Genomic DNA, 19721 nt, shown 5'->3' on the forward strand with positions numbered 1-19721 from the left:
CCTGGCACACGCACCCTAAGCCTTGAAGCAGAATTCCTCTCCCTCAAGAGTCTGTCCAAAACCAGGGGAGACCAGTGCCTGGGCTGGAAAGGGAACAGTGTAGCACCCCTGAGGATTGTGCTTTACCACTGAGCCCCATTCCAGCCCTGTGGCCCTTGGTTACCCCCAGAACGGTTCTGAAGCAGCATGTGGCAAACCTGGGATGCAGATGGCTGCTCACTGCCTCTGCCTCAGCGGCTTCAAGGAATGAAAGGGAGCTGGGGGGGGGGGGGTTCTCAGTGAAACCCACTTTCCTAGCCGCCTAACTTCAGGGGTGTGGGGTGGCGCATCAGGCAAGCCCAGCTCCAGCTAGTGTGGCCATGGGCACCGCAGATCATGCCTATTCTAATAAGGAAGTACTGGCGACAGCCTCAACTATATGGCAGAGATGACATCACTACTTACCCAGCTACCATGCTGTGAGGAAGCCCTAGCAGCCAGGCAGGAGACCCAGGAGTCCCTCCTGCACTAATAGGCCAGGCAGACATGCTATCTTCAGAGCAGGTCTCCTACCGTCGACGTCTCAGCTCTTGTCTGGGAAACACGAGCATGCCCTGCCCCACGGAAGTGTGGAAAAAGCCTCACTCCAGTTCATAGGGACACAGGGAGTTGGCACCCCACTCTGTAAAAGGTGGGGCCACCTATGCCCCTTCCCACTCAAGTCTGCCCTTCCAAGGTTGGGTCCCTCTGCGGGCATGCAGTCTCCAAGGCCAGCCTGCTTAGCTTCACTGGACTGGCTTAACTCTGGCAACGAAGCCATCACCATGGACCCTTGCCACTCAGGACGTTACCCACTGGTGGGCGAGAGGGAAGGACAGGATCTATATGGCAAGTGGGTGCCACCTCCACTCCCTCCACGTGACTCAGCTTTCCTGAGGTCAGCAGAGCTGGGAAAGCAGCTGCTCTCAGGCCTGGCCGGGGGCTGGGAGGGCGCACTTCCGTCAGCCCAGGCCTGCAGCCGCAGATCATCAACAATAGACCGCTCAACAGGCGGATCCAAAGTCAGGTGTTTATTGGTCAGTGGGGCTGGGGCTGGGGCTGGGGCGGGGCTGGGTGGGTGGGGGTCTATGTGTCACAGTCCTCGGGGACAGCGGCTGTGATGATGAGCGAGGGCTCCAGGACACTGGGGCTGGCAAAGCTCTCCTCTGAACACAGTCTCTGGCTAGGGAGTTGGGCGGTCAGGCCACCCTGGGTCAGCGACTCCACAATGACCTCTGCAGAGCCCACCTCCAGGTCTGCAGGAGGCTGGAGAGCCACCAGCACCGTCTTGTCGTCCTCGATGACGAGGTTCCGGAGCTTGCGCTGCCGTGGGTTGTAGTTCTCCACCCTGTCGTGGATCTCCATGTGCCTCCGTAGGTGAGCCTGGGGGAAAGCGGGGCTCAGGGCTGCGACAGGACGACTCGGCACGAGGGGGAGCAGGCTCAGGGCCTGGCCTACCTGCCGAGTGAACCTGTAGCCACATTCGGTGCACTCAAACTTCCTCACGCCCTTGTGTCGTCTGACGTGCACTCGTAACTGCTCTACGGCTGCAGAAGGAACGGGGCCATGGGCATTAGGAGCAAGAACACGGCAGAGACGAGCTGAGGTGGGAGACAAGGCATCCCAGAGCCTGAGGCCCAGGAGGCGGCCCCCAGCAGCGTCTACCCCTGTCCTGCTCTACAGTACCACACTGAGGCCACCACTGCCCAAATCCATGGCACCCTGCCCCCACCTCCACTGTCACAGAACTCCAGTCTCATCTCTTAGCACATGGAAAACAGACAGAACTCTGCTGGCTGGAAGGTTCTACGGAGTACTTGGAAGCCACTGTTGCTCAGGCAGGAAATACAAGCCAGGCCCTCTGCTCTCCCACGGCTTGCCCATTACCTTTGAAGGTCTTGCCACAGATCTGGCAGAAGTGGGGCCTGCCCTCCTGGTGGCGACTGGCCACATGCCTCAGAAGAGGCCCCTTCTCAGTGAAGCGCTGCTCACAGAATTCACAGCTGAAAGGCCTCTCACCCGTGTGGGTGCGGTTGTGCTTGTCCAGACTGGCTGTGGGGGACAAGGTGGGGCTCAGTTGCTGCCTCAGCCCTGGGTCAAGGAGGGGACAGGCCTGCCTCACCTTGGGTGCGGAATGTCTTGCCACAGAGGTGGCACTGGAAAGGCTTCTCGCCCGTGTGCGTCCGGAGGTGCATGTTGAGATTGGCCTTCTGGGTGAAAGCATGGCTGCAGAACTCGCAGACATAAGGCCTTTCATTCCTGCTCAGATGGGGACACAAGGCAGAGGCCGTCACTGAGGGAAACCATCCCCTTTCATTTACTCTGTTGGAGCTGGGGCACGCTAAGCAGTAAGGCTTGGGTGGTACCAGGCAGGAGACAGCATCACTATTCCCAGAAGCAAAAGAGAAATCTACACAGCAGAGTCAGGAGGCTGAGTGATAAGAGTTGGCCCCAGGAGGCAGACTCACCTCAGCCTGGGCCCTCCCCACTAGCCTAACAAACCTGCCTGCCTCACCCCCCACCCCGGAAGGGCTGCCGGTCTGACTCAGGAAGAAAGCCTTTGTCCCCGTCAGTGCAGATGCTGCTTCCTGCCGCAGCAAGCAGGGCCACACTCTGGAGGAGGGGACTCATACCTGTGCTTGGCCTTGATGTGCATCTGCAGTCCATTGCGGCTCGAGGCCCTGTGCCCGCACTCCTCACACACAAACAGCTTTTCTCCACGATGCTTAAAAGCCTCGTGCAGCTGTAGTTCCGTCCTTGACAGGAAGCACTTGGCACAAGTGGGGCACTGCAGGGGGGTGAGACAGGAGGAACGGGCAGTGCCAGGCGAGGGCAGGGTTGAGCGCCCAGGAGTCACAGGTGCTCCAGTGCTGTCTGGCACTTACTGCGTGGGGCTTAGGGGCTCCATGCAGCTTGATCATGTGGCTTTGTAAGTCCTTCTTCTGCATGAACTGCTGGGAGCAGGAGGAACACTGAAAAGAGAGGCCAGTGAGCCTCAGTGTAGCCCGCCACCAGCGCCCTGCATGGTGAACAGGGGCCTACCCCTCCCTGATCGGCTGATGGGTGGCTCCTAGAGGGGTCAGTGTTCAGCCATCTAGACCATGCCAGAGACACGCTCAATAAGTAAGGCTATCCACAGAGGCCCTGCCTACAGAAACGGTGTCACTAGATGGGCAACAAAGGCAGGCTTTAAGGGACAGGTGTCAGATACCACCCCACACACATCCTGGGACAAGCTGGGCCTGACCTTGTAGGGCATTTCCCCGGTGTGAGACACCATATGCGCCCGCAGCTCCGTCCTCCGCCGGAAGGTCTCCTGGCATACGGAGCATGTGAAGACCTGGCAGTGTGAGGGGCAAGCAGGGCCAGCATCAGGGAGGGCCTCTGCCTGCGTCGGCAGCCTCTGCAGGGGCTTCCACACGCTGCTGGGAAGTGTCTGCCTGGGGCAGGGGGTGCTGGGGTGGGAGAGGGCGACATGTAACCTGCCTGCCTCAACCATCAGAGCACTGCACACCACCACACGCCAGACCCTTCTCAGCTCCAGACAGCCTAGAGACAGGGGCCAGCTGCAACTGGCCAGTCTCTGGGAAGAGAGGGGTGGGGTTTAGCCAAACACTGCCCCCTGGGGCAGGGAGCAGGCAAGGCGGCCCTTCCCCGCAGCCACCCCCCACAGACACTTCCCTTGCTCCAAAGCCTGGGCTGGAACTGGACCAGGACAGTCAGACAAACCCCAAATATCCCTTGTGCTGTCTCCACTCCTGTGTCCTGACTGGTGCTCGGGCATGGACATGATGACCCCCAAGGCCCTGCAGCTCTATACCACGGTGCTGCTGCCCACAAATACTTGGACCTGCCCAAGTACCTGTTCTGAGCGGCTCATGCAATTCCGGGCTTCATGCTCCAAGAGGTTCTCCTTGCGAAAGTAACACTTCCCACACTTGGGACACTCAAAGGGTTTCTCCCCAGTGTGTTTCCTGCCGGGAAGAGAGGCCTCAGGTGTGGGTGCTGAGAGTTTCCCAGCTCTCTAGGACTCAGGAACCCCTCCAGTCTGCAGAGGAGGAGGCGGTGTCCTGAGAATCCCAGGAGGAAAAGGAACAGTAGCCATAAGTCCAAGAGGCTCTGTGCTGGGAAGGACAGCCGGGAGATAGGAACCAGCCCCTCTAAGTGACCGCTTCAGACTGACCGCACAGCCTGGGTGACAGCCTCCTCTCTGTGGGCTCTACCTTCAACACTGTGGGCAGATGGCATGGCTCTGTGAACAAAAGCACTTGCTGCCAAGCCAGAGGACCCAAATTCAATCCCTGAGACACACATGGCAGAAGAAAGCCAACTCCCACAAGCTGTACTCTGAGAACTACATTGCCCGCCACCCACACCCAATAAATAAGTAAAGGTGACATTCCACAGCCAAATTCTACCCACTCATCTCACTGATACCAGCAAATGTCCCTGCAGCAGTTGACGGAGTCCCATGAGTCCCCGCTGGTTCCTGCTCCTTAACTATCACTCCAGCAGGTGCCATTCAGTCCACAGTCTCTGAAGATAAGGCAGCCCTCATTACCTTGGGGCTCACAGCCCTCACATGCTGCCTATTTCATACCAAGAGGAACCAGAGGACACAGGAGGACACGGTGGCCTGGGCGAATTAGCCTGGCCTGCCTCAGCCCTCACACAGCCAGAAGGCTCTGCACAGTGAATGGCTTCCTTACGGGCCCCAAGGCTCACCTTCTAGCCTAGCTGGGCGGCAGGGTCTGTAATGTTACCACAGCTACTTGGTCTTGGATCTTTTCCCCCAGCACTGGACACTGAGCCCAGGGTCTCATGTCAGGCAGGCACACTGACACTGAGCTGTGACCCAGCCCATTCCCAGCTACTCCAAGCTGAGGCGGAAGGATCACAGCCTGGGTGATTTAGTAAGGCCTGTCCCACTGAAAAAGGGCTGGGGAACGTAGCTCAGTAGTGGAGGCCCTGGGTTCAATCCCTAGCACTGAAGGCCACAGGGTGCAGGGGAGGCTCCCATCTTCTTAATCTCCCAGGCCAGTGAGTGGAAACTGACCCTATCTAGGCAGTAGAGTCCAATTCCTGAGCCCTACTCTCCTACCCGTCCCCAAGCAGGATCCCACCCTCTGCAGCCCCAGCTGGCCTGAACTACAGGAAGTGCAAGACTGCAGGCTCAATCTGTTCTAAAACAGCTTCCTTCCTTTACTTTTTCTTTATGTGAGTGCTCTATCTGCAAGTACACTGCACGCCAGGAGAGGGCACCAGATCACATTATAGGTGGTTGTGAGCACCCTGTGTTTGCTGGGAATTGAACTCAGGACCTCTGGAGGAGCCATCAGTGCTCTTAACCTCTGAGCCATCTCTCCAGCCCAGTGCTTCCTTTCTTACAAGACTCAAGTCTTTCTGTATCCTGTGCTGCATTCAAGTGCCATAAAGACCATCACATGTACTCTGATTGGCTACATCAGTCGTCGCAAATCAAGCAGCTTGCTGAAAGAACTACACAAGCCCTGACCTCAGAGCCACGGGTAACACTGAGAGCTCTCCCATACGTCCAGAAGCCAACGTACTCTCGTCCTCTTCACTGCACGTGTCCGTGTCCCCTCAGTCCCTGCCATTGCAAGGACCTCATTTTCTATTTTTCTTTTGAGACAGGGTCTTCCCAGATCTGGCTGGCCTGAAACTCACTACACAGACTCAAACTTGCAGTAATCCTCCTGCCTCTACTTTCCAAGTGCTGGGATTATAGACAAGTGCCAGCACACCTAGATACACTAATCCCCCTGACACTGTTCCTTCCCCCTTCTTAGGGACATCAGCAAACCACAGACCAAAGAAGAAACGGACTGCGCATGAGCGGAACCCTGTACCACCTTAACCACCCCACAGGCAAACCACAGGGAGGGCAAACAGCTCTCAAGCCTACTGCAAGTGAACACTACCAGACAGTGGTACCTGACAGCACAGCATGGCACAGAGTTTTAAGTAATTTGAACTCCAAACAAGACAGGTGTGGTGGTGACACACACCTTTTATCCCAGCACTCGGGAGGCAGTGGCAAGTGGATCTCTGTAAGTTCGAAGCCAGCTTGGTCTACAGAGTGTTGTTTCAGGACAGTCAGGGCATTTACACAGAGAAACCCTGTCTGGAGGGTTGGGAGAACAGTCCTATGGCTACATATGGTGGGGCATGCCTTGAATACCAGTACTTAGGAGGCAGAGACAGGTAGATCTCTAAATTCAAGGCCAGTTTGATCTACATAGTATTTGTATTAAAAAAAAATACACACAAACAAACAAACAAAAAACCTCCAAAAACCCTGGTGGTAGTGGTGTACACCTTTAATCCCAGCTCAGGAAGCAGAGGCACGCTGATCTCTGTGAGTTTGAGGCCAACCTGGTCTACCGAATGAGTTCCATAGCCAGGATTACACAGAGAAACCCCATCTGGAAAAACAAACTACCCCACAGCACTAACAAAAGGAAAAACCTCCACCGTCCTATGGGGGTCCCAGGTAGATAGATGGGCTTTTTCTACTGACTTCCAGAGCAACTATCCCAACAAACACAAGCAGCCTCAGCCCATAGGGTTAGCCTCTTGTCAACGCCTACACTGTCAGACCTCAGAAGTTCCCTTATGTCCAAAGCCTGCCCACAGCCAAAGTCCAAAGTAGGTAGAAGCCACAGCTCACAGGAAGACAGGAAGAAAAGGAGGTATGCCAATCAGACACTATCTCGGCCTGACAGTCTCCAGCCCCACAGAGCCCAGAGCAGGGGTGTACAGGACGCCTCTGCCAACATGGAAGGAAAGATGGGAAAATAGGAAAACAGTGTTTACCTGTTGTGTACCTTTAGGTAGTATTTACTGAGGAACTTTTTATGACATGTGGGACATTCAACTGGCACTGCTGCGCCTTTTCTGCTCTCAGGGGGCTCCGCTGTCAGGGAACCCGCACCCAGGTCTGGCTCCGAAGCACAGGGCTTTCTGGTCACTTTTGACTTCCTCCTTGTCAGCACAGTCTCAGGCTCAGACGCATAATCACCATCCCCATCGTCCTCAACTTGAACCACCACTTCCCACTAGAGTAGAGGAGGCAGCAGGGAGGGTTAGGGTCACCTACACGTCAGCAGGCACCCAGCTTTAGTTCCAACCCAAGCCCCCCAGCGCCCCATGGTCCCTTCACCAGAGACAGTTTCCTTCAGGGCCCAGGGTAGACCATGTGAATCTTGGCCTCAAAGCAAAGTGGCTCTGTTAGCAGGGAGCCGGCCAGGTTTCCTACTCTTAGGAAACACATGTAACCCTGAAACTCACTCCATCCCAAGGAAACTGGCAACCCTGGACAAGTGTAGCTCCTAGAGGGGTCAGCTGAGGCCACTGGCTTCCTATGCTTACTCCAGAAGTGTCCATTTTTACCCTTATGCCTCCCCAGTTCCAGCACCCTGTAAACAGTACCTCACTGCTCTCGCCCTGCAGCGGGGCACCTTCAGCCTCGAAGGGCCTTGGGGGCTCTTTGCAGTCCTCGGACTCTTTGTCCTCTGAGGGACAAGGCTTCATCATCGGCTTGAGTTTCCCACAGAGGAAGGAGGGGCTGCCCTGAGGGTTGAGCTGAGGCTGTGGACTGTCTCTGGGCTCCTGATCCACCGGAGCCAGGCTCAGAGTCCTGAAAACTTCCTCCTCGTCCAAGTCTGTTGGCTCCTTGAGGTGGCTTTTCACATCCTGGGAGGCAGGTTGCCCGGGGCCGCTGTGTGTCTGTCCCACTGAGGTTTTAGGCTGGAAACTCTGGCATAACTCCACAGCCTCTGGCACCCGCAACTCCTTGGCTGCCAAAAGAACCTGATCCCTGTTCCCTGAGGTGAGGGCGAGGTGACCAGTATAGAAAAAGTCCAACAGGAGGCCAAAAATCTCAGCAAAACCCGCAGGGAGGACAACGCTGCCCGCTGAGCCATCCCCATAGATTCTCTGGAAGAAATGGCTGCAACAGGCCAGGACACTCCAGTGCGCCTTGAACACCAAGCCCCCTACGTCCAGCGTGGCGTCGCAATACTGTCCCATCTCGCGCTGTTTGTTGAGTCCCTGCAGGACCCTCACACTGTGCTGTACGAAGGAACCGTCCATAATCTGGAAAGGGAAGGCAAACATGACATTCTGGCCAACGCAATCGGGAAAGCCCTTTCAGTCTGAAAGGTGAGTTGAACACTTTGACCGACAGCCACCTACGCCGGGAGGAAGGGCTGGGGTCAAGGTTAGAAAGTGCACGCGGGGAACACACACACACACAGCCAGAGTAGAGTGACAGCCTCTCGGGGCCGGGGAGTGGCCTGGGTTGGCCAGAGGGGAAGAGAGCGGGAGTGGAAGAGCATGGTGCAAGACAGGACAGGGCCGGGATTGGGCGCTGGTGGGGGAAAAAAAAAACTCGAAAATGTAAGTTTGGGCATAGACCAGAGTGAGCGCCTACTGATCCGCAGCGCACCCAAGGAAGCGCAGGGCGGCGGCTGCGCACAGGTGACCCAAGCCCACGCCGCGCTTGCAAGTCGCGAGCGGCAAGCGGAAGGCGGCGGCCACACCCTCGTCAGCGCCCCAGGGCGGCTCGCCGCCTCCCTCCCGCGCCCTCCTCACCCGGCCGGTCCTGCCCGCTCGCACCGGACTCGCTGCTGAGGGATAGACCGCTTTCACCGCCCACAAGACTTAACTACAGCCCGGCCCACCGCGCGGAGACGCCGCCGTCGCCGCGCCGGATGTGACGTTGAGGCGCCCAAGCAAGAACCGGACGCCTCGGAGGCGTAAGACTCTTAGGTCCTCCCCCCCGGAGGCGGAGCCTCAGAGGAAGACCAATGGGCCGTCTGGAGGGCGGGGCCAGGCCTGATTCCATCTGCGCTGGGTCTCACTGCTGGAGTCGCCTAGCAACTTCAAACCCGGCGCTCGGCTCTGGCTACCGCTACGTGCTGCGCTGTCCCAAACTCTCACCAGACCGGAAGAGCTGCCAAGAAGCCACACACACACTTCCCATCTTTATTGCATTAGATTCTTCTGTGGACTTATACATCGCAAGCCGTGGCTGAGCTTCCCCAGACACCCCAGACTCTCCGCCCCGCTGGATCTGCCACCTTTAGGACAAGAGAGGCTTCTCGTCTGCCCCGCCCCGACAGTCCCCATGGATCAGGTAGAGCCGCTTCGCCTCGTATACTCCTGGATAGAGGCCTGAAAGTGTTCTGTATTGTTGAGTTCTGGACGGCAGAGAATCACATAGCACTTGGGGAGGAAATAACCGCTGAAGCTGCCACTCAGAGTGGTCAGCCCCGCCAGCACATTGACCGCAGGGAGGTAGCTGCCCTGGTAAATACTGGACATGGTGAAGAAGGCGACCCAGGATACGAAGTTGAGGAGCAGGCTGAAAGTGACACATTTGGCTTCGTTATAGTTCTCCGGCAGTTCCTTACCCAGGTAGCTGCAGGCAAAGGTGCTGATGGAGAGGAGGGTATTGTGGGTAAAAGCCAAAAGGAAGCCCACAGAGTTGATCTCTGTGCACTCAAGAATCACCAGATGAGGGAAGCGCTGGTATTCCCTGGTGGGCAGTGGGGTCCACACGGTAAGCCACATGAGACAGATGAGCAAATGGACCGCGGAGCTAACAATGACAAACAGACCCGCGCCATGGTTTTGGGCCCAAGTGTGGTAGAACGTGGGTACCTTGGTAGAAAACTTGAAGATGAGGACCAGTTGGAAGGAGCGGATTGTCAGGCAGGAGAGGAAGATAGCGAGCCCGAGAGAAAAGAGGGGCTGACGCAGCAAGCATGTAGGCACCGTGGGCTCCCCAAAGAAGCTGTAGAAGCTGCAGCTGCCCATAGCCAGGGAACCCAGCATGAGGAAGCACAGCCGGCCCCCGGCGGACCTAACAACAGGCGTGTGAAGGTGGCAGGCAAACAGGCCGGCAGTCCCGACCAGCAGCAGCAGCAACAGTGTGTTGGCTGCCAGCAGCACCAAAGAGATGGGTTCGCACCAAGCCAGGAACTCCACAGTGCGTGAGAAGCAGCTGGCACTTCCCTCGGGAGCCCATTCTTCTTTTCCACAGGGCTGGCAGAGGTGAAGATCTGAAAGGGAAGACAAGGTTCCTCAGAGCCAGGTGAGCAGCAGGAACGGGGAGGACCGGGGAAGGGAGGCCCTTCCTGATGCTGGGAGAGCTGCACACGGACAGGCGTTTAGAGTCTTAGTGAGAGGGAGGAGCTTAGCAAGCCACAGGCTAAGCGCACCCTCAGAAGGTCTGTGCTGTGTAAGGCTGGGGAATCCCACAGAGAGTCCGCAGACACAGAGAGCTTTATGCTAGTAGCTCTGCCTGCAGGCCAGCGAGGCTGTGAGTTGCTAAGAGCAGCCAGCTTTAAAGATAAGGCCCTTTTGTCTCTCTGAAGGCATTCCCATTAGCCAGATCCTCCTGAGCCTCACTTCAAGATATAAATCCTGGAGCCGGGCGTGGTGGCGCACCCCTTTAATCCCAGCACTCTGGAGGCAGAGGCAGGCAGATTGTTGTGAATTTGAGGCCAGCCTGGTCTATAAAGAGAGTCCAGGACAGCCAAGGCTACACAGAGAAACCCTGCCTTGAAAAACCAAATAAATAAATAAATAAATAAATAAAATAATAAATAAATAAATAAATAAAAGATAGGAATCCTGGGGCCTGGTGTGGTGAGGCACGCCTTTTAATTCCAGCCTCCCCAGGAGGGAGAGGCAGACGGATCACTGTGAGTTTGGGGCCAGCCTGGTCCACAAAGTGAGTCCAGGACAGCCAGGGCTACACAGAGCCCTGATTCTCTGGTGATGGACAGCACACATTCCCATCACCACAGAGGTATTAAAAGGAAAGAAGTGTGCCCTGCTGCATAAGCCCTAAGCTGAGGTCATTGCTCTCCACTTGGAGTCAATGAATGATGCACACTGGCTGCTTCTCTGCAGACATACTAGTATCCACATTTAATCCAAACTATTCATGTGCTGAGTGCTTGGCACAGGGGGTGGCTTCACAAGAGTGGAACGGCACAGAGGAGCTCTTGTATCTCTTTGGATAAAGAGGTTGCATTCAGGGCCAGATTTATCTGTGGGAGCTGGTGAGGGATGGGGGACGGGTGTGTGTGTGTGTGTGTGTGTGTGTGTGTGTCTGTGTGTCTGTGTGGGTGTGTGTGTGCTCTGACAGAGGGCACACCAAGGCTTCCAGATGGCTGTTTCTGCCCAATCAGAATCCAGCCTAGTGGCAAGTGTCCTCCAACCTGTGCCTAACTGACAGGCCAGGGAACCAGAGCTGGGGTTCTAGGGCCTTTGGGTCCCTGATCCCCCACCCACTCACCACTCTTGTTGAGAAAGGTCCCAGGGTCACAGGGCATGCACTCGAAGCAACAGTGGTGGGAGCCCAAAACCACTCTGTGGTGCCCTTCCAGACAGTCTCTGGTACACACAGACATGGGCACCTGTAAGAAGCCACAGTGATTTGCAATCACAGAGAGAAGCCCAAGTCAAGGGACAGCTCATGGCGGGGTGGGGGGGCGGGGTAGAAAGGAGATGTCTGTGCCTCTGCCCCCCAGATTCACTCTCAGAGCAGATCCCCTGGGTCAGAGAAGCTGTCCAGCAGGACGCCTGCTTGATAACACATGGCAAGACTGAGCAGACCTCAGGCAGCCTGGCATCTGGGACAGGCATCACACCACCCCAGGCTCCCCAGGTGAGCGACCATGTCCCCGTTACCTGACTGCTGTTCCCGTGCCACTGGATTTTTGTCTTATTTATGTCTAGGTGAACTGGGGAGAGTGAGGCGGAGCCAATGACCTCAAAGACCCACTCAGGCCCATTCCAGCCCCAGGCAATGATGTTGTAGTACCCCAGAGGGTCCCCGTTGTCATCAAAGGCCACAGTATCCTTATGCAGGAGAAAATTCACCTTGTAGATCTGCTGAAGAAGCTGGGACAGACAGATGTCCTGAAGCCACCATAGGTCGCACAGACCCAAGCAGCCCAGGGAGCGAGCAGGGCTCGCCTGTGCTTCTGTCCCGGGTGGTTCCAACCCACCCTCCTCAGAAATCTGTGCTCCTTGTTGGAATTCCCTTGACCCCTGACCGGCCTCCTGAGAGGAAACCTCTAATAAAGGACTCTTTTGTAAGCATTTTTAGCCTTGGACATCTCTGGGGCATGGTGGGTGGGAGAAGAGAGAGATGTACCTAACAGGAGAGCAGATAGTAGATAGCATACCCCTAACAGGAGAGCAGATATTGTACCCCCACTGCCGGGATTTAATGTTCTGGATGCAGACCCGTTGGCTGGAATCTCTTACCTGCCAGGGGTAGATTGGGCCCCTGGAACAGGTCTCAGAGGCACATCCCAGGAGCTGGTGGAGGCCATGCGCCACAGCGTACACAGCCTGGTACACGTTGTAGGCAGCACTCATGGAGAAGGCTCCGAGCGTGGGCATGCGGTGTGTGGTGAAACCATGGCACTCTCGGCACAGCTGGTTAGCGCTGCACCAGGAGCCCTTGGGACAGGCCCTGGGAGCACCTGTTCCTGCCCTGACGTAAGACTCCTCAAACTCCCTCAGGCCAGGGACACTTCTCTGCTGGATGGTCACACCCAGCACTGTCCCAATGCCCTGGATCCCAGGCACGTTGGTGATGTATGAGGAGATGGCCCAGTCTTCTGAGGCAATCCACACCTTGCCAGTCAGCTTGGCCAGCACCACGGACCTGAAGAAGACTCTAGCCAGGTGCCGGTTAGAGAAGACCACAATTACGGTGGTCCTGGCTTGGGCCAAGTGATGCATTAGGCGCTGCATTCTTGGGTCACCTACCTGGGCGGAGAAAGGCACGATGTCCTTGAAGGCAATGCAGATGCCCCGTGGTGTGGCCAGTTCCTCCAGTGCCTTCATGCCCAGCTGCCCATAATCACCATAGCTGCCGATGAGCGAGATCCAGACCCACCCAAAAGTCTGCAGCAGCCGAACCATCACCTCCACCTGGTGCTTATCGCTGGGGATGGTACGGAGAAAAGACGGGTACTGCCGCTTTGCACTGAGGGTCACGCTGCTGGCCTCATAGCTGATCTGCGGGGAGGGGGTCCGTTCAGTGGGGTCAGCAGCAGCAACCATGACTGAAGTCTGCCCCTCCTCACAGCGCCCACCCGTGTAGGAAGGATGTAGACCAGGATGGCCCGCCTCTCTAGAGAGTTTCAGAGGTGTGGGGAGTCGGCTTGATAGGCCAGGTGTTTCAGACCGCCTGATAGGCAGCGTGCTTTAAACATGGCCCACGGCCATGCTCTCTTGGCCAACTGGTCCTTGGCATGAGCAGGACAGGGCTAGGGACCTTAACTCTCACTGTGGGGAGTCCTAAGGTTCACCCTGAGAAATGACATATTCAGAGCTGGGCATGGTGGTGCACACCTGTAATCCCAGCACAGCACGGCAGGGATCTCTGTGAGGTCGAGGCCAGCCTGGTCTACAAAGGACAGCAAAGGCTACATACACAGAGAAACCCTGTCTTGAAAAACCAAAAAAAGGAAAAGAAATGACACGTTCAGATCAAGTTTGAGGAGTCTGTCTCTAATTCAAGTGAAGAACGTGCTGGAAAGGCTCAAGATTAGAGCAAGGGCTGAGGGATGCTGGTGTTCTGTAAAAGGTGAACGATTTGACCAGCACTTAGGCGGTACAGGTGGGAGTATCCGGAGTTCAAAGCTACCCTGGACTGTAATGTAAGTCCAGGGACAATCTGCGACCCTGTCTCAGAAAGCCAAAGGAAAAAAGATGAAAGACAACTCTGGGTTTTTTGTTTGTTTGTGTTTTTGTTTTTCGAGACAGGGTTTCTCTGTGTAGCCTTGGCTGTCCTGCACTCACTTTGTAGACCAGGCTGGCCTTGAACTCACAGTGATCTGCTTGCCTCTGCATCCCAACTGCTGGGATTAAAAGGTGTGCGCCACCACGCCTAGCTTGGTTTGGTTTTTTGAGGCTGGGTTTCTCAGTGTAGCCTTGGCTGTTCTGGACTTTTTGTACACCAGGCTGACTTCGAACTCATAGAGATCCGCCTGCCTCTGCCTCCCACCTCCCAGCCAAAAGACAGGCTCTGAAATGAAACTAGACTTTGATAGTGATGATCCAAACACTGGCAGTGAAAGCCTGGGTGGGTCGTGTGGGCCGTGACAAGGCTTAAAGGGAAGTAGGCTTAGCACATGGTGGGGGACATGGGTGAGGGACACATGGTCAGCAGTCAGAATGCGGGTCTCGGGCCTGCCAGGAGTGGGAGGGAAGACAGGACATGGGAAATACCAGATGCCTCAGGGGCAGGAGGCAAAGGGCCCCTCCCCAGAGACCCAGGGAGAGGACCAGTGGTGGTGGGGGGAACATGAATGCCAAGGACAGTGCCATACAAGGAGTGGCCGGGCATGTCACAAGGGTCACGTGGCGTCCAGGGCTGACAAGTGGGCATTTGGAGATCTAGACGGCACAGGTGAAGACAGAGACTAAGGCGGAGGCACTAGCGGGAGCGTGAAACAAGCTAGACTAGGAAGCTCAAGAGGTTCAGGGACAAGGGGGACATGAGGACAGGGACCCAGAAGAGGGGTCCCTCTATAGAGGAGACCTGCTTAGACAGACTGCTGAGCACAGCAGGGCCAGGCTTGGGGCAGCACAGAGCCACCACTGAAGAGCAAGGAAGAACGCATGCCCGCCGGCAGGTGATTGGGCATCTGGGGTGGGAGGCAAAGGCTGCTGGGTACAAAAGGCAATGGAGGCTTTGGATGGATGGCAGGCACAGAGAATGCACAACTGGGTGGCAACACTTTCAAAGGGACAGGGAGCCTGGCATGGTGATGTGGACCTTAAGCCCAGCACTCGGGAGGCAGAGGCAAGCAGATCACTGTGAGTTCGAGGCCAGCCTGGTCTACAAAGTGAGTACAGGACAGCCAAAGCTACACAGAGAAACCCTGTCTCAAAAATCCAAACAACGACAGGGGCTGGAGAGATGGCTCAGCGGTTAAGAGCACCATCTGTTCTTCCAGAGGTCCTGAGTTCAATTCCCAGCAACAGCATGGCGGCTCATAACCATCTACCATAAGATCTGGTTCCCTCTTCTGGTGTGCAGGTGTACATGCAAGCAGAACACTGTATATGTAATAAATAAATAAACCTTAAAAAATTTCAAACAACAAATCAAAACAAAAAACACAAAGACAACAAACAAACAAAAATTAAAAAGGCAGGGTTTCCCAAAGATACCTGAGGTAAGAAGACTGGGCAGGTAGCAATGGTGGACAGGATGCCTGCACCTGACTAGAGGGCAGGGATGAGATGAAGGGGGCAGCCCAGCCTCAGACAGGACAGCAGCTCCCGTTGCCTTCCACCCTAGACTTGTATGAGGGGATCCCTGAGGCTCAGCTTACCAAGGGCATCAGAAAGGGGCCCAGCAGGGCGGCAGCAGTGACAGCGTGGTCCGTGTTGTCAGGCCCGATGAGTGCCACCACCTTGGAGGAATGGTTGTGAAGATCTCTCTGCATCTCTATGTGGCTAGTCCCCTGCAGGGCAAGCACCCTCAGGGTGGCATACACGTTGGCAGACTCTGAGCACACGTCGTACAGTTCATACCCCAGGGTGACGTTGGGAAGCAGGACTGTGGAGTTGTTTATCTCCTCAACGCTGAACCGCATGGCCTGGAAGAGGTGGTAGCCATGGCCATTGAAGCTGTCAGGCCTGTAGGGAAAGCCCAGTGAGAAGGTTAAAGCTCCCAGGACCCTCTGCCCCCTGCATCCCAGGCTTTGGGGGCAGAAGGGAACCGCTGAGGTCTCTGTCCAAGCCTGCACCAGCCTGAAAGACCTCAGCTCGGGGTCTCAGAATTGCGACTATCACACATTACCAAGCACAGGGTCTTTGTTGTTGTATGTACAAAGTTGTCTGCTCTCACGGGAACATGATGGTTTAAGAAAGGAAAGCAAGAACCTTTCATTCTTGGCCGCTGTGGTTCTGTAGCACGTAAGTGTCCAATCAGCATCTCTTCAACTGGATCGCAGAGGATGCTGCGTTAACTAAAGGGCTGTTTGAGCTGCTGCATTAAGTTTCTAATAAGTTGGCCAGGTGGTGGTGGCACACGCCTTTAATCCCCGCACTTGGGAGGCAGAGGCAGGTGGATCCCTCCCTGTGAGTTCGAGGCCAGCCTGGTCTACAAATAGAGTCCAGGACAGTCAAGGCTACACAGAGAAACCCTGTCTCAAAAAGCAAAACAAAATTCCTAATAAGTTGTTCAGTGAATTTTTGGTGTGGAATTGGCACGGAATTTCCAATAATTTCTGAAATGGCTCTAAGCATAGTTTCATCATTTATACTATATATTTGAAGTAGCGTTCTCAGCAATCAACATATCAATTAACTCTGAAAAAAAATTCTGGGCCAGAAATGCCAAATATTGAGCTGAGATTTATGTAAAAATAAACAAATGCATTTGTTTTATTAATATGCAATGTTTTAGTCTTTTTTTGTTTTGTTTTTCTTTTTTTAATTAATTTATTTATTGTATATGAGGGCTTTATCTGCAGAAGAGGGTATCAGATCACATTATAGATGGCTGTGAGCCACCATGTAGTTGCTGGGAATTGAACTCAGAACCTTTGGAAGAGCAGGCGGCACTCTTAACCACTGAGCCATCTCTCTAGCCCCTTGTTTTGTTTTTCTTTCTGTTTTTATTTTGTTTTGTTTTATAAGACATGGTTTCTCTTTGTACCATTGGTTGTCCTGGACTTGCTTTGTAGACCATGCTGGCCTTGAACTCATAGCGATCCACTTGCCTCTGCCTCCCGAGTGCTGGGATTGCGTGCGCCACTACGCTCGGCTCTTTCTTCTTTTTATTTTTTTTAAAAGATTTATTTATTAGTATGCATATAGTGCTCTGTCTGCATGTACATCTGCAGGCCAGAAGAGGGCATCAGATCACATTATAGATGGTAGTGAGCCACCATGTGGTTGCTGGGAATTGAACTCAAGACCTCTGGAAGAGTAATCAGTGAGCTTAACCTCTGAGCCATCTCTCCAGCCCCTCTTTCTTCTTTTGAGACAGAGTCTCACTACATATCCCTGACTGGCCTGGGACTATATAAATCAGGCCTAGAACTCAACAAGAGATCCTCCAGTCTGTGCCTTCTGAGTGCTAGTACTAAAGGTGTGCACCACCAAGCCCAAATATCTACCTATTTTGAATACCTAAAGTCAAGTTAAAATTTTGAGGGAAAAGCTGTGTGGTGGTGGCGCACACCTTCAATCCCAGCATTTAGGGAGGCAGAGGCAGGTGGATCGCTGTGAGTTCGAGGCCAGCCTGGTCTCCACAGTGAGTCCAGGACAGGCAAGGCTACACAGAGAAACCCTGTCTTCGGGGTGGGAGTAGAGGAGAGACCACTAACTGCTCTCCCAGGGGTCCAGGGTTCAGTTCCCAGCATCCAAGTGGCAATCCACAACCATCTGTAACTCCAGAGGACCTGATGCCCTCTTTTGGCCTCTGTGGGAACCAGGCATGTTTGTAGGCAGAATACCCACACATAGTAAAAAATAAAATAAATCTTTAAAAATATTTTTCAGGTAAAATTTGGCATGAATGCAAAAATTTAAGAAGCCCACCCTAAAGAAACAAGGTTCACATACTTAAACATTCTCTCTGTCTCTATCTCTGCCTTTGTCTGTCTGTCTGTCTGTCTGTCTCTCTCTCTCTCTCTCTCTCTCTCTCTCTCTCACACACACACACACACACACACACACACACACACACACACACGGCAGTTTACTTTATGGAACTAGCCCACATGACTGTGGGAGTTCTTCAGTTCAAAGCTCGTAGGGCTAACCAGGAGGCTGGACAGTGTGCTGCACCCTAGGGCGCCTGGGTACTGTAATCCTTTCCAGGACCTCAGTCTTATCTCTGAAGGCCTTAAATGGATTGTCTGAGACCCATTTGCTGTCCATGGGCAACCTCTTTTAGTCAGCCTATGGATTTAAATGTTAATTACATGGAAACCTTACTTCATAGCACCGTCTAAGCTGACATTTGAGACGCTACTCTAGGCGCCATCTCTTGGCCAAACTGACATGTAAAATTAACCATTCCACCTGCCTCACATGTTTCCACCTAGGCTGAGTTCTCTGTGTTGCTAACGGCTGTCAGCAGAGACACAGTGCTGAGGACATGGCTCAACCTGTCGTGAAGATCTCTGCCTTCGGAAGCCCCCCCCTTCTCCCCCTGGCATTGCTTGGGTCACTCATGCCCTCCTCCGGCCATATGCAGAGGCTCAGTACCCTTGAACATGGACAGACCTTCAGTTTTCTATATCCCGCAAACCTGGCTTCCAAGCCGAAGTTTTCCCTCCTCTCTGCAGCTCTTGGGCCTAGTCCTCACAGGCCAGCATCCTACGTCCTGGCCAACAGTCAGGTGGTCACCATGTGCAGGATATCTCAGAGCCCAGTGTGCTAGCACTCTGGACCTCCCTTCCCAGTATGAGACCTGCATAGACGGCAAGCAGCCATCTTTAAAAGTAAAGCCAAGGGGACTCCACTTGCCAGCTGGAGAAAAGCCAGGAGACTCAAGTGGAGTCACAACCCCCTCTAACAGCAAAAACAGAAGAACACAGTGGGGCTGGAGAGATGGCTCAGTAGTTAAGAGCACTGACTGCTCTTCCAGAGGACCCGGGTTCGATTCCCAGCACCCACAAGGCAGCTCACAACTGTCTATAGCTCCAAGATCTGACACCCACAGACATACATGCAGGCAAAACACCAATGCATATAAAATAAAAATGATAATTAAAAAAAAAAGAATACACTGAGGTATAAATAATGATATACAGAACAAAATAGCACACTGCAATATAAATAAGCAAGAAGATTAGAGTAGATGGCCATGGAGTAGAGACAGATGGCCTTGCTCAGCCATCAGCTTGACTTCAGTCCTTGGAGATTGGTAGAGAATGCTCTGGCTAGCCTAGAAATAAACAGAAGAGCCCTTGTGCTCCACTAAGTGAGAGTCTCTCTCTTTGACAGGGTTTCTAGCCTAGGCTGGCCTCAAACTCGCTATGTAGCTGAGGATGACCTTGAACTTCTGACAGGGACTAAGGTATTAAGTCACCAAATCCAGCAGGTGTGGTGCTGGAGGTTAGACCCAAGGCCTCATGTACTCTCGCACCAAACTGACACATCCCCAACCCAGCAGGTGATGGCCATGTGTCCCCTACTCACCTGTCACAACTTGTCACCTGGGGTCTGTGTCTCACCTGCAGACAGTCAGCATGGAGAGAGAACAGGCCTGCAAGGAGGAAGTCCCCTGGCAGGCTGAAACCCTCAGAGGACGCTGCCCTGTAGCAGCTGGAAGCCCAGCAGTAGGCAATGGGGAGCTGCAGGCTGACCAGGTGAGCTGTCCAGAAAAACATGCTGGCCAGATGTCCCCTCGCCCAGCATGGCTGAGCTCGCTTCTGACAAGGCGGCCTGCTTCAATACAGCGAACCAACGGCAGCTGCCCCAACGCTTCATAACTGCACGCCCATGAAAGGGGTGGGACTGGAGCCCAGTTGTGTGAAAGGCTGTTGGCCTTCCTGGCCCGTGGTCTCTCTCAGGAACTGGGCAGGGCCAGGACATGGATGCAAACCAGGTGGTCCACTGAGATACCTCACTCCCCCCTCAACCCCCCCACCCCCACCCTCGTCCGCCTCTGGACAGTT

The 19721-nt window shown here is 54.4% G+C and overlaps 2 protein-coding genes across 5 annotated transcripts; both read right to left on the reverse strand.

The window, feature by feature from the left end:
* Positions 1–1034: 1034 nt before the first annotated feature.
* On the reverse strand, positions 1035–8784 carry ZBTB48 (zinc finger and BTB domain containing 48). 3 transcript variants are annotated; one of them, XM_084786883.1, is made up of 11 exons: positions 8635–8784; positions 7471–8136; positions 6856–7097; positions 3881–3992; positions 3266–3358; positions 2904–2990; positions 2652–2806; positions 2141–2277; positions 1906–2070; positions 1477–1565; positions 1035–1401 (listed from the first exon to the last, which is right to left on the reverse strand). In XM_084786883.1, the coding sequence occupies exons 2-11, from the start codon at positions 8131–8133 to the stop codon at positions 1105–1107; spliced, it is 2040 nt and encodes a 679-aa protein (XP_084643009.1). In that variant the 5' UTR covers positions 8134–8136; positions 8635–8784; the 3' UTR covers positions 1035–1104. The 3 variants fall into 3 exon arrangements, with proteins under 3 accessions (XP_084643009.1, XP_084643007.1, XP_084643008.1); XM_084786881.1 differs by having other exon boundaries at positions 1477–1619; XM_084786882.1 differs by having other exon boundaries at positions 1477–1619; positions 8659–8783.
* A 229-nt stretch (positions 8785–9013) lies between these two features.
* TAS1R1 (taste 1 receptor member 1) lies at positions 9014–19653 on the reverse strand. 2 transcript variants are annotated; one of them, XM_084786872.1, is made up of 6 exons: positions 19243–19653; positions 15417–15723; positions 12328–13089; positions 11746–11958; positions 11351–11471; positions 9014–10106 (listed from the first exon to the last, which is right to left on the reverse strand). In XM_084786872.1, exons 1-6 carry the CDS (start codon positions 19431–19433, stop codon positions 9175–9177), a joined length of 2526 nt encoding a protein of 841 aa, XP_084642998.1. In that variant the 5' UTR covers positions 19434–19653; the 3' UTR covers positions 9014–9174. The 2 variants fall into 2 exon arrangements, with proteins under 2 accessions (XP_084642998.1, XP_084642999.1); XM_084786873.1 differs by lacking the exon at positions 11746–11958.
* Between the last annotated feature and the right edge of the window lie 68 nt (positions 19654–19721).

The sequence above is a fragment of the Acomys minous genome (assembly GCF_964271855.1).
Source record: "Acomys minous genome assembly, chromosome: 6".
NCBI lineage: Eukaryota > Metazoa > Chordata > Mammalia > Rodentia > Muridae > Acomys > Acomys minous.

Coding starts and splice junctions, on each gene's coding strand:
- ZBTB48 (XM_084786881.1), bottom strand. CDS start 8,133: ATGGACGGTTCCTTCGTACAGCACAGTGTGAGGGTCCTGCAGGGACTC. Junction 3,993..6,855: donor TACCTAAAGGTACACAACAG/GTAAACACTGTT, acceptor TCTTCCCGGCAG/GAAACACACTGGGGAGAAAC. Junction 2,071..2,140: donor CAAGACATTCCGCACCCAAG/GTGAGGCAGGCC, acceptor TGTCCCCCACAG/CCAGTCTGGACAAGCACAAC.
- TAS1R1 (XM_084786872.1), bottom strand. CDS start 19,433: ATGTTTTTCTGGACAGCTCACCTGGTCAGCCTGCAGCTCCCCATTGCC. Junction 15,724..19,242: donor CAGGTGACAAGTTGTGACAG/GTGAGTAGGGGA, acceptor CTTTCCCTACAG/GCCTGACAGCTTCAATGGCC. Junction 11,472..11,745: donor GGCACGGGAACAGCAGTCAG/GTAACGGGGACA, acceptor GGCTTCTTACAG/GTGCCCATGTCTGTGTGTAC.